The sequence below is a fragment of the Gymnoscopelus microlampas genome (assembly GCF_963454915.1).
Source record: "Gymnoscopelus microlampas genome assembly, chromosome: 4".
NCBI classification, from domain to species: Eukaryota; Metazoa; Chordata; class Actinopteri; order Myctophiformes; family Myctophidae; genus Gymnoscopelus; species Gymnoscopelus microlampas.
Window position 1 is genome coordinate 10403729 of NC_139941.1, and position 13504 is coordinate 10417232.

The 13504-nt window shown below is 44.5% G+C and overlaps 1 protein-coding gene across 1 annotated transcript in view; it reads right to left on the reverse strand.

Annotated features, from left to right (window-relative positions):
• Nucleotides 1–10391, reverse strand: part of mamdc2a (MAM domain containing 2a) — a 39182-nt gene extending 28791 nt beyond the window's left edge. Inside the window, exons 1-3 of the mRNA XM_084056075.1 lie at nucleotides 10095–10391; nucleotides 8649–8786; nucleotides 428–678 (exon numbers count right to left, since the gene is read on the reverse strand). Of these exons, the coding sequence (XP_083912201.1) occupies nucleotides 428–678; nucleotides 8649–8786; nucleotides 10095–10146 (441 nt within the window). The 5' untranslated portion in view covers nucleotides 10147–10391. The remainder of the gene's footprint in view (nucleotides 1–427; nucleotides 679–8648; nucleotides 8787–10094) is intronic.
• Between the last annotated feature and the right edge of the window lie 3113 nt (nucleotides 10392–13504).

Genomic DNA, 13504 nt, shown 5'->3' on the forward strand with positions numbered 1-13504 from the left:
CTGGAGTATTGCCAATTTCCAGTACTTTTACTTCTACTCCACTACATCTCAGAGGCAAATATTGTACTTTTACTCCACTACAATTATTTGAAAACTTTAGTTAGTTGTAGATTGTTATTATTATTTCGAAACATACATTAACCACTTCAGCCCTATACTTTGGCTATTTGAAAATAGCCGATCTACAAGCTCGCGATGCGACGCATTGTGAGCTTATAGATCTGCTATTTTCAAAAGATTTTAATACATTTTATGCATTTGAAAACTTGAAAAACGTGATATTCTGCATAATGAGTACTTTCTACTTTTGGTAGTTTAAGTACATTTCGATACCAATACTTTGGCACTTGTACTTTTTCCACCACTAGTCCTGTCCATCAGACAGAGTATACAGGCCGAACTTTGTTGCGCTGTCGTCTTTACACACCTGGTAAGGGTGGCTGGCATTGGCCAGGTCCATGCTGGCAATCAGCCAGCTGTCAGAGGCCTTGCCGGCGCTCCACAGCTTGTGGTCAAAGTTGTCTCCGTCGGGCCTGAGGTGGACCTGGATGGACCCGGAGCCCGTGATCTGGTAGACCAGCCTCAGACAGCTCCACTCCACGTGCTCCAGAGCGGGACTGACCAGAACCGCCCGGTCCTGGCCGTGTAAAGAGCCGGAGTCCGTTGTAATGAAACGTCCTGAAGAAAAAAACACATGGACATATAAGACCTGAGGCGATACTTTAAAAAAAATCTAAATCCTAACAGTTTTTGGAAAAAAATCGAACTTTTTTTTTTCCCAAGATTTTTCAAAAATAGCAGATCTACAAGCTCATAGCGCGGCACTCGCCGCGCTATGAGCTTGTATATCTGCTATTTTTGAATAGCTAAAGAAATCTAAAGTGACACAGATGCGTTCTAGGTCTTCAACAGTACATAAGGGGTCTTCCAACATGTTCAGGCCAGGGACCCCCAAACTGATGGGGAGATGGAGCAGGGAGCCCCCTACCTCGTAGGGTGGGGGGGGCTACAACATATATTGTATGATTATGTATAAAATTGTGTTTCATAATGTATAAACATACCATGTTATTGTGCTTTCAATACTAAGCTATTCAAAATAATAGACAGATTCATATATTCATGCTTCTATTTTTTACATGTACACGGTACAGTGAGTAGGGGGCTGTACTGCCATTTATAAACGTACCTTATGAACTGAGAACCAACGTCAATACTATCAACAATCTGCCAATTGCACAATAATCATGTATACAAGCTATTCAAAATGGACAGAATCATGATTTATTTTAAACGAGACTGCGCGCTGGCATGCAAACTGCATGCCAACGCACTAGTCTCAATTTTGCATGCCAGCAATTCCCAAAGCAGTTGTTTTGAGGAGCGCTTGTTTTGGTTCACTTGATGTTCCACATGGAACTGGGGGACAACTGGTTTGGACTTACATGAAAGAAAACTAATAGAGTGCAGTGTTGATCTCTCCTTCTTTATTTAAAGAAGGAGAGATCACAGTACAGTTCAGGTTCTTCTTACAGAGCCCATTTTGTTCTTTGCAATTGTACTTGTCTAGTATGTTGAAATTGCACACACACACACACACACACACACACACACACACACACACACACACACACACACACACACACACACACACACACACACACACACACACACACACACACACACACACACACACACACACACACACACACACACACACACACACACACACACACACACACACACACAATACAGCGACTTCAAATGTATCCAGAATGATAGGTGGAGATATGTGGACATATTCGATCATGGCTATGCGAGACTAATGTGTGTGTTAAAAAAATGTGGGTACTTTTTTTGCCACCATGATTTGCGTCAGTTTGACAAGCACTGACAAGCTCACAACGTGTAGCGGTGCACATGGTGAGCCAACAGAAGGCCTTGAGTAAACCAGAGACATGCTCCCAGAAGCTCATGCAGCCACCAGCCAGGAAATGATCTGCAAGCCCAAGCTAAGATGATGTCATGACAGTCTGCAGACCCGGGTACTGGACCTTTCTTACAGCACTGGAAAAAAGCTGCTGTGGCTAGGCGACATGGACAAAACCAAATATCACAATGTATTTTAATAAATACATAAATAAATATATGTCGGAAGTGGATCGCCCTTTCCAACTTTTAACCACATTCCCTATTTTGGGAAAGTGTTTTTTTCAGAAATAGCTGATTTACAAAAATGTTTTAATAGGGCTTAACTGGTTCAGTAAAATCAAGTTTTATATTTACCAGCCACCCGCCACCTCTGTGGCTTTGCTGGGGTTCCTCTGCCACTCAGACAATGTTTCAAACAGTATTGCAGAGAAGGGCAAGATGTTACAAGCAACAGAGCAGATGTAAAGTGCTGTCATGACAGAGCATTCCCTTGAATGTGTGTGGGGATGGCTGATTTATCCTGTGTGCAGCGCTTAGATTGATGAACAACAGGTGTGTAGTCACACCCAACTCTATTAGACACGGGGGTCTGACAGCTTAAATCATCCCACTTCCAAACTTCAGTAGGCTCTATGAAATTGGGCCTCTTCTTACTTCCTTCACAGCAGGTGTTACCAATGATACTAATGAAGGCTCTGTTCCATTCTGGTCAAACAGAGTCAGAGTGCTGATATTGTGCATGTTGGCTCACTGGAAACACTCTGATGCACCAGAGTGTAGACCAGGTACCCTCATGGTTCCTTGGGGGGGGTTCCGGACCCTTACGGGTTACGGGTCCATTTGTACTCTCTCAGAGTTATGGGGGTCCTTAAAATTAAAAGGTTTGAGAACCACTGTGCTACATTAAATGGAACAGAGCCTTCATTAGAATCATTGGTAAAAACCTGTGAAGGAAGAGGCCCAATTTCTTTCCAATATGGCTGCTGTGCATAGAGCCTATTGTTCTCTCTGGCAGGCCGAAGGCGTGGCCGTTGGCCACTGGCCAAGACTATGTTGTGCACCCCGTCCGTCCGTGGGTCCGTCCGTCCGTCTGTGAGCAGCTAATCTCCGGCACCGTTGGCCCAATCAACGGGAAGCTGTGCACACACACTCCCTGGATAACAGAGCAGAACCTCTGTCCCAAATCTTTCACATCGGCCTGTCATAGCGCCACCAAGAGGCGATTTTTGCAACAACAAAAAAAGTATTATTCCTACAGATTTTGTTTGCAGGAGTGGCAAGTTTTTAACAAAATGCGTCCGATTGCCGGGAAACTCTGCACGCACATTCCCACATGGGCGAGGAAGAAATTCCACCCTTTTTACATTGGCCTTCTATAGCGCCACCAGTACGCCATTTTTTGCCATTTTTTTAATATAGCTCCTACAGAGACTGACATAATTTATAATATGGGTCAAAAGATCTGTAAACGTGGTCTAGGACTCTCCAAAATTGGGATTGGCATAGACCAAAAACCTGCCATGGGTCGGGCAGTTAGCCCTGACGGCTTTATGTGACAAGTTGGAAATGGGAATGTTTTGGAGGAACGTGTATGCGTGGGGACATTAGGGACTATGTCCCTCTGCTCTGGGTCTGCTAATGCTCTCAAAACAGCAAGGTCAGCACAAAGCTAAAATGATGACAAAACAAGCTGTAACTAAGGCTACCAATCACCTTTAACTTACAAACCCCCTTAAAACATGCTGTGTCAGCGTCTGTGTCTGTTAGTTGACCCTAACGTGTGTGTGTGTGTGTGTGTGTGTGTGTGTGTGTGTGTGTGTGTGTGTGTGTGTGTGTGTGTGTGTGTGTGTGTGTGTGTGTGTGTGTGTGTGTGTGTGTGTGTGTGTGTGTGTGTGTGTGTGTGTGTGTGTTATCTGACAAAGAACAGAGGATCTACAGATATATTAGCTGACTGTCATCCACCACAGGCTGACTAATATCTTCCACACAGCTGTTAAAAGGATGACTCAACCCAACAGAATAGAAGAGACCCAAAATAGCGTCCTGTTTTTACAATTTACAATTTACAAGTGTGAGATCCGAATGAGCAGAGTAATCATGCACTCTAGTCAACAAGCAGCCAGGCAAATAGTCACATAAGTAGAGTGCAGACTAGAGAGAACTATGTAGTGCCTCAAAGAAACTAAACTAAACAAAAAAGTAGGATCCCAGGTAAACAATGAACCTAGTATCGGTCTAAAACAACATGCTATCTGAATGACATGCTGTACATTTGTGGTCAAATCTAAGTAACAAAACACGAGAACAAGTAAACTAAGATATATCTGCATACTATAATCTACTAGTCTAACAAAAGAAGGAGAGAGAAGTGCTAGGGGGTGAGGTAGAGTCTAAAGAGGAAAGTCTAGTGCTAGGGGGTTAGGTGGAGTCTGAAGAGGTGTGCTAGGGGGTGAGGTGGAGTCTGAAGAGGTGAGTGCTAGGAGGTGAGGCAGAGTCTGAAGATAATGATAATGAATGTATTTGTATAGAGCTTTTTGAAACAACGATACAAAGTGCTTTACAGAACAAGTTAAGAACGGCAAACAAAGCAAAAACACTTGACATAGAGGTATGTCTTCAGAAGTGATTCAAGCGAAGGCACTGATGTTGCTAACTTTAACTCCTCCTGTTCCAGAGCCTAGGTGCCTGGACAGCAAAAACCTGATCTTTCGGGGTTTTGCTACAGACTACAGTGGAAAATTGTGAGTCTGCAATTCTGACCGCACTGGGGGGTTTATTCCACAGCTTGGGAGCCAGGAGAGAGAAAAGTCTAGAGGACATGTGGAGCGTAGTAGTCCAGGGTGTTTTAGGTTTTAGGAAAGGCTCGTACAGCATTCCTGTGTTAGCTGATCTAAGTGAGCGGGACGGTTTTATAGGGTTGGATCATGTCTTGAAGGTATGGAGGGGCCATGCCTTTGGTTGCCTTGTAGGCCAACATCAGTGCTGTGTACTGGTGCAGGCAGAAACCAGGAGCCGATGAAGCGAACGGAAAAGGGGGGAGACATGTGTAAAGTGTTTTTTTACTGTCAGTAGCTGTAACATATAGGAAGGAAAAACATATAAAGGAAGAGACAGACTAGCTACTTGTTACGTAAGCCTTGTTCTTACATAACTACAATTCCTACTCTATACATGGCAAAATCCTCAATGTTAATTTAAGAGTGTACAAATGTAACCAAATGGACCCATACTGTAAGGGTACATTTGGTTACACTTTGTACACATGTGACCCCAAACTAGCGGTAGATGCACAGTAAAATGTGGTGATAATTTAACTCTTGAGAGTGATAAAATTGATCTTACAGAGACAATTCTAACTGGATTTGACTGTGTGCAAACATCCCACTATTAGTTTTACGTAACACAACTATTAGTGTGAATTACAGTAATTCATTTCTGGGCGATGGGGGCGTGCAATGATTTATATAACAGTTCTATTGAATAATGAGAATATGTGTGGTTTTATCAAGCTTTGACCCACTAGATTACTGTACTTTCCACATCCAAACATTTCACTATTACACTATTAGTGAGGTAGAAGATAGAGAATATAGGAGAAGAGCAGAGAAGAGAAGAGAAGAGAAGAGAAGAGAAGAGAAGAGAAGAGAAGAGAAGAGAAGAGAAGAGAAGAGAAGAGAAGAGAAGAGAAGAGAAGAGAAGAGGATTCATTTATCATGGGAATAAACATCACAGTATAGCTGGAGTGCTCCTATTGTTTTAGAATAAATTGTCACTGTAATTCGTCTGCACAGAACTTGGCCGGAGAGAATGTTTTGCAGCCCACCACATGGTGGTCTCTCTCTCTCTCTCTCTGCAGGTCACTCTCTCCATCCATCCCTGTCTTTAGTGTTTATCATCCTGCCGCAGCGCAAGCCAGCGCTGCAGTCTCTGCTTTGTGAATATAATCATCGCTTACAATGACCATCCATCTATCGTGGTTTCAGCCACAGGCCGGCCGTGGATGCTGTCATTTTTTTTTTGTTTTTTTTCTCTCACTGTAAACCCAGATCGCCGTAGCAACCAAACACAAACACCACCGGCCGGCGTGGCCTCGTCCTAAGTTCTTTTATGACCCAATTTACCGACCCACCCGCTGCACTCCATCAGCCGTGTTCCATTTCAGTCACAGTCGGGCCGTTTTGCTACAGTATGCTCTGGTTTACTGCCGCTCTCCCCCCACAAGTTCTTAAGCCTGATTTATAGTTAGTTGCACGCCAGTGCTGCACGCCGGAAATAGCAGATCTGCAAACACAACAACGCGTTGCGTTTTGAGCTTGTAGATCGGCTGTTTCCGGTGATCTTCAAGCTTCTTCAAACAGCTTGGAAGATTATGTTATTTTCGGCAAGTGACACCATCATGCAATGGGCATATAAATGGAGCTTTACGGCAAAGGTTAGAGCACGGACCATTATGCTCCTCATGAGTGGCAACGTCCCGAGTTCCAATCCAACTCCTGTCATGGGTCTCCCCTCTACAATGTAGCAGATGCTCTTATCCAAAGTGACTTACAAGTGCAAGATCGGCATAAACAGAGTAGTCAATAAACAACAAGGTAAATACCGTAGTCACATACAGTAAGTAGAGTGCAGAGAGAATAATGTTGTGCCTCAAAGAAACCAGGATAGCATGGGTAAACAATGAACCTAGCATCTGTCTAAACAACATACTGTCTAAATGACATTCGGTACATCTTGTGGTCAAGGAAAAACAAATCAAAGTAACAAAAACATGAGAACAAGTGAGCATGCAGGATATGTTTGCATAGTAAGGATCTATCGCACAAAGGTGACAAGGAGAGAGGGTGAGTGCTAGGGGGTGAAGAGGAGTCTGAAGAGGTGAGTGCTATGGGGTGAAGAGGTGAGTGCTATGGGGTGAAGAGGTGAGTGCTAAGGGGTGAAGGGGGGTCTGAAGAGGTGAGTCAGACTCCCTCAGACTCCTGTCTCTCTTCAATCTCCTATGGCAAATAAAACTAAAAATAAGATCAAGTCATCTGGCTCCAGTTAGCCACAAACGTCTGGCCAGGATGACACCACCACTTATCATTGCAGCAGTAAACGTAAACGCCACAGACAGATTATTGTAAAGCAAGGGGGGGGGGGGGGGGGGATGCTTGTGGAAGCACCATGGAGCGCAGAGAAGAGGCTAATGTTAGACCTCTTACAGACAGTGGAAAAAAAAAAAAGAAAGCCAGAGGGGAGTGGACGGAATGGTGCGGCTTGGCATGTGGAGTCTAGTGTCACACACACACGCATGCGCGCGCACGCACGCACGCACGCACGCACGCACGCACGCACGCACGCACGCACGCACGCACGCACGCACGCACACACACACACACACACACACACACACACACACACACACACACATCTCGGTGGAGAAGCCCCATGCATGCAAGTCAGTGTAGCCCAGTGGTTCTCAATCTTTTTTGGCTTCAGTTCCCACTTTCCCTGATTTATGAATCCGAATGCTGCAACATGTCGCTTTGAAAACTGCAAGAGAAAACCGTAGCTAGCATAACGATGCTACGAATGAATGATAACCTTGCATTTTGAAGAACATAAGATTACAAATACCTAATTGCAAGTACCTCAACTTGTTTATAAGTACTGTACAGTACTCGAGTAAATGTTCTTATACTTTCCACCACTGTACTGTACTGTACTGTACTGTTACTGTACTGTACTGTACTGTACTGTACTGTACTGTACTGTACTGCTGTACTGTACTGTACTGTAGGTGTCACACAGTTTCCATATTGGATTTCAGTAACAGACTGTTTAACCAACAAGTCCTCTGAGATATAACATGAGAACTCACTTCCCAGCTGCTGCAGCGAGGGGCCTTGTTCACGCATGCACGCACACGCGCACACACACACACACACGCACACGCGCACACGCACACGCACACGCACACGCACACGCACACGCACACTATCCCACCCCTGGCTAAACCCACTAATTCTATGTGACAAGTGGCCCCTTCCCCATGTGAGATGCTTCATTACACAGCTTGAGTACAGTTCTAGCATGTTTCTCTCTTCCTACACACACCTCTCTCTCTCTCTCTCTCTCTCTCTCTCTCTCTCTCTCTCTCTCTGTTGCTGTCTCTGTTCCACTCCTCCTCTCTCTCTCTCTCTCTCTCTCTCTCTCTCTCTCTCTCTCTCTCTCTCTCTCTCTCTCTCTCTCTCTCTCTCTCTCTCTCTCTCTCTCTCTCTCTCTCTCTCTCTCTCTCTCTCTCTCTCTCTCTCTCTCTCTCTCTCTCTCTCTCTCTCTCTTTGTGCAGTGGCTGGAGGTGGTCACCCTTACTCTTCCATTGAGACATTTAGACCTTAATTGGTGTCAGGGTAATTAGGACACCTGGTTGACAAAAACTAATGAATGCAATATCTTCCCTGACCAAGCAGGGGCGTCCTCTAGGACAATGGTTCTCCCCTTAACTCTGACAGTATAACATTTGTATACCGTCAGAGTTACAGACTTGTAAGGGCCTACATTTAGACCTCCCTAAAGGAACCCTCGGAATCCACTTTGAGAACCACTGCGGAAGAGTGGTATCGAAATTTCGACACCCGGAATCGAATCCCCGGGGAGGTGGAACACGAAACATGAAACGCACCACAGCTTTCAATCACATGATGCCAGCGTACACTGTAGGCCTACTGTTACCGTACCTTCGTCGTTCAACTTCCATCGGGCGTAGGTTGGGTCCGACGCGTAGCCACAGGTGCCTTGCTCAAAGTTACAGGAGCCAGGCAGTTGCGCCTCGACGGGCTGTTGAGCCTCAACCAGCAACCAGCTCAGCAAAAACACTGCAGAGGAGACAGTGGAACCATGACACAACGCTGGGAGATGTCATATTATAGGGCTGGACAATACATTATTATGATATGAGCTATGGGATATTGTTGCTGTCGGGCAGAAACCTCTTATCTACATGTTTTAACTTTTTGTGTTTTTTCATAACTTAATGTCCTACTTGATCATACTACAGCGTCAAACAAAAGCATCAAAAGTAGAACGTGGCGTGAAGTGACACGTTTTGAGCTGGTCGATCTGCTACAGTTTTGGACATATGAGGTTTCCACCCGACAGAGACGATATGAGACTAGATATAGTTTTAATCACTTAAGGGACCACTTAACCCATTTTCCAACTTTGTCTTCATATAATTGGTCCTCATTAATGTTTTTTATAAGATGGCACCATTTCTGTCTCAGAGGAGGGTTGTGGACAGTCCAGAAACCTGCCTACCAGTAACAAATAGGCAGGTTTAGTCGTTTCAAACAGGATTTCAAACTTTTGTTTTATTCTTTATTAACGGAAGAACAATGGCTTCTATTTCAGCATTCCAGGAAGGCTGAAGTTTGAATTTGCTTGCGATCTCCATCATTGATATCATTGGTAGGCAGGTTTCTGAGCTGTCCATAGCCCACCAATGAGGTGCAGTTTGAGTACAGAAATGGTTCCATCCAAGTTAAATCATGAGCATTAGTGAGGACCAATTATATGAAGATTGAAAATGGGTGTAGTGTTCCTTTAAGCCTTATTTTATACTTTCCCCAACTATCAAGATGCTGTAGATCTGACATATTAATTAGTTAATATTAATTCATGATTATAAATAGTAATTAATTATAATATCAATCAATTAATTGATAGTATCATCAAAATATGGATATTGAGGTAGCCTATATTTGGACAAAATATTGTGATATTTGATTTTGTCCATATCAACCATTCCTACTATGATTAGCTATTAGATCTACAAGCATGCATGTACTCTAGTCTAAAGGAGTGATCAAGCTCTAAAAGTTGCAAACACGCAAGATCAAGTTGTAGAAAAAGTTAACTGCAGAGAGACTATAGACCTGCTAAACAAAGAACTCGACGCCAGAGAAGAAAACACAGATCTGACAGATCATTATAAACACTTGTTAAGCCCGCATGTAGGCCTACTCCATCGTACGGTGGTGTCGCTTGTCAAAAAAATAACTGATCTACAAGCTGCCAAAGCGTCACACCGCAACGCGTTGGCAGCTTGTAGATCAGTTATTTTGGCGAGCGACAACATGATCCTCAGTCTGTACAACATAGAAAAAGCAACTCTTTCAATTTACCCTGTAAAGAAAGGCAAACGCCGGTCACTGCAGCTACGGTTATGAAAGACATTATTCCTGTTCTGTTCAAAATCCTCCAGAGAAAGAGACGCGATCTGTCGGAGCGCGTCTTGTCTTGGCTTTCTGCGTCCCGCTGCGCGTCCAAAAAGTCCGGCTTTTTCTTCACCAGAACGCACGCGTCATCATCACATCATCACACAGACAGCGAACAGCGACACGTTTGGGTCATCATCACATAATATCAGCTGTCTTCACGTTCTAACGTTACGTCCCTGTCACATATGAGATCCCGGTTGGAAAATCCTTTCGGCTCCCCCAGTAGCTATAGCCTGCCCTACACAGTCCCCTTGGAAAGCAGCAGAAGCGCTTGTTGGCTCGTGGATGGATAGATGGCTTTGGTTAATGCGGTCCAGGCAAGAGCTAACCGTTAGAGCCGTTAGAATCTAACGGATCAGGCAGCCTCATCATGCAATCTGAGCACCTAACCTGATCCTCCTCCTACTCCTCTTGCTAAAGTGGGACATAACCGGTTGTAGCATAATACGTTTTTTTTTTTTTTTTTTTTTTTTTTACTTAAGTAAAAGTGACTCTTATCTTTAATATGCATGTGTTACCTGTTATTTGTTATATTTTGTATGACTGTGGCACTGCCATGGTGACAAAATGTCCCTAGGGGGATCAATCAATCAATCAATCAATCAATCAATCAATCAACATACATGTATTTGCCACTCATCCATGCAATATCCTCAAGGCCCCTGGCCCAGATTGGGAATAGCTGCTCTACACACTAAATAATGTTGCCCAAAATAGCCACGTATCGGTTGCAATGTGAGCTTGTCGATCGGCTGTTTTTGTCGAGTGTTCCCTCCAGAATAGAGATGCTAAGGTTCCATGTGGTTAAAGTCCCCACTTTAATTATGGGAAAGTTGTTGTGGTGGAGGAAGTCCTCAGAGTCTCTACTTAAGTAGCAATACCGCAATGTAGAAATATGTAGCCTAAAAGTCCTGTGTTCAAAATTTGAATACAAGAATGCTCGCCCCAAAACACGCTCACCCCGGGTCAAATCCGGCAACCTCGGAGCGGTCGCTACCAGGTATTCCTAACTTTAACCTCAGTAAAATGAATACAAGAACCGCTGGGGGGCGAGCAGTCCGTGGAAAGAATGGGGGCGAGTGTGTTTTGGGGCGGGCGTTCCGGTTACCCAAAATTGTATTTATTTATATTATATATTGGATTATAATTACTGATTAGGAATGTATTGTAATGCATGTGTGCATCACTTTAATGTTGCAGGTGGGGCTGATTTATTCCAAACATTTCACAATTTTTCAAGATTTTACAAACTCTTTTGAAAATAGGCAATCTACAAGCTCTCTGTGATGGCAACGTGTTGTGTGCTTGTAGATCAAATAGAAAAAATAGCCAATGTAAAAATAGTGTTAAAGTTGTTAAACAGATTTTGATGCTATATATTAATTAATTTTGCTTGGTACCCCCTGGAACCGCCTCAAGGCCCCTGGGGGTCCCCAGACCCCACATTGTGAACCACTGGAATAATTGGTGGGGTCTAGGGTGGATGGAAAACTGCTGTTGATCAGCTCTTCGAAGCATTTGCTCGCTATGGGGGGAGAGCTATGGGACGGCAGTCGTTTACACGTTGGCTTACCTTACTTTTTTGGGTACTGGGATTTACTGTCATGGATTTGAAACAGGACAGGAGGGTACTCTGTTGTAGGTGTCCATAAACACATGCTATGAACACCCGTCCTGGTATCCCATCCGGACCAGCTGCTTTGTGCATGTCAACCCCCTGGAACAACTCTGCACACCTCTGTTTCAGCTGTAACCAGCGAGATGACGCCATACCAGGCCCCCTCGGTACATACTCAGCTGTTGTTGGTGGTCTCAAACAAGCTCACAATATTTGTAGATTGCTTGAAGATCGATGGTAGACAACAACGATCGCGGACGCGAGGCGTGAGCTTAAGTACATCTGCTGTTTTCCGGCGCGTGACACTGCCGTGCGACGGACCACAAGTTAGGCTTTAGTTTGAAATGTAGCAGAGGGCCCGAGATCACTCAGAAACACTTAAGCCCATAAACAGACCGTAGCTCTGTGCACGGGCGTGTGCATGCGTGTGCGTGTGTGTGTGTGTGTGTGTGTGTGTGTGTGTGTGTGTGTGTGTGTGTGTGTGTGTGTGTGTGTGTGTGTGTGTGTGCGCGTCCGCGCGCGCAGACATGTGTGTGTTTGTGTGTTGAGAGAGTGAGAGAGAGAGAGAGAGAGAGAGAGAGAGAGAGAGAGAGACAAAGAGACAGACATAGAGACAGAGGGGAGGTGTGTTTTATGTTGTAGCTATAGGTCACAGGGGGTTAAGCAATGTCTTTGGCAAGGCCTGGTTCTCTGACACCTCCTCAACACACTGTCCCAAGTCAGAGCAGGATGTTTTCAAACCTGAGATAAAAGCCGCACACCATACGGTACTTGTTAGTTGTTCAATCAACAGTCAACCTGTGTGTGTGTGTGTGTGTGTGTGTGTGTGTGTGTGTGTGTGTGTGTGTGTGTGTGTGTGTGTGTGTGTGTGTGTGTGTGTGTGTGTGTGTGTGTGTGTGTGTGTGTGTGTGTGTGTGTGTGTGTGTGTGTGAGTGAGTGAGTGAGTGAGTGAGTGAGTGAGTGAGTGAGTGAGTGCGTGCGTAAGTGTGTGTCGCCAAGCAAAGAATGAACACGGACGCTGTGCACTCATGACCTGCTTATACTATTTTACATCTATAGTAAAGGTTCTCTGTTGTATGCCCAGATAGCTGCGGTTCAAATAATTTGGTTCCATTCTGATTTACTTACATGGCGTCTGAGGCCTGTTAATAGGCTCTATGCACAGCAGCCATATTATCACGAGCCTTCATTAGTATCATTGGTAACACCTGTGAAGGAACTTCCTTAACCCCCATAACTCTGAGAGTGTACAAATGGAACCAAATGGACCCGGGTCCATTTGGTTCCATTTGTACACTCTCAGAGTTACACACCTGTAAGGGGCCATTTGGAAGGCCATGACCCCAACTGTAGACCCACTGGTGTAACAGAGTGTTTCCAGTGAGCCAACATGCACAATATCAGCACCCTAACCTGACTCTGTTTGACCAGAATGGAACAGAGCCTTCATTAGTATCATTGGTAACACCTGTGAATGTCTTCATAATATGGCTGCTGTGAATAGAGCCTATTGCGTCACCATGAGGCAGATTTGAAGAAAAAAAAATAGTAATAATAATTGGGACAGAGGTTCTCCCTGGGCCTACTGGAAGTGTGTGTGCAAGGTTTAATGCCGATCAGTCCAGTGGTGTCTGAGATGAGCTGTTCAGAGATGGATGTACCGATGCAACCGCGTGGCTACTATGTGGATCTCTGC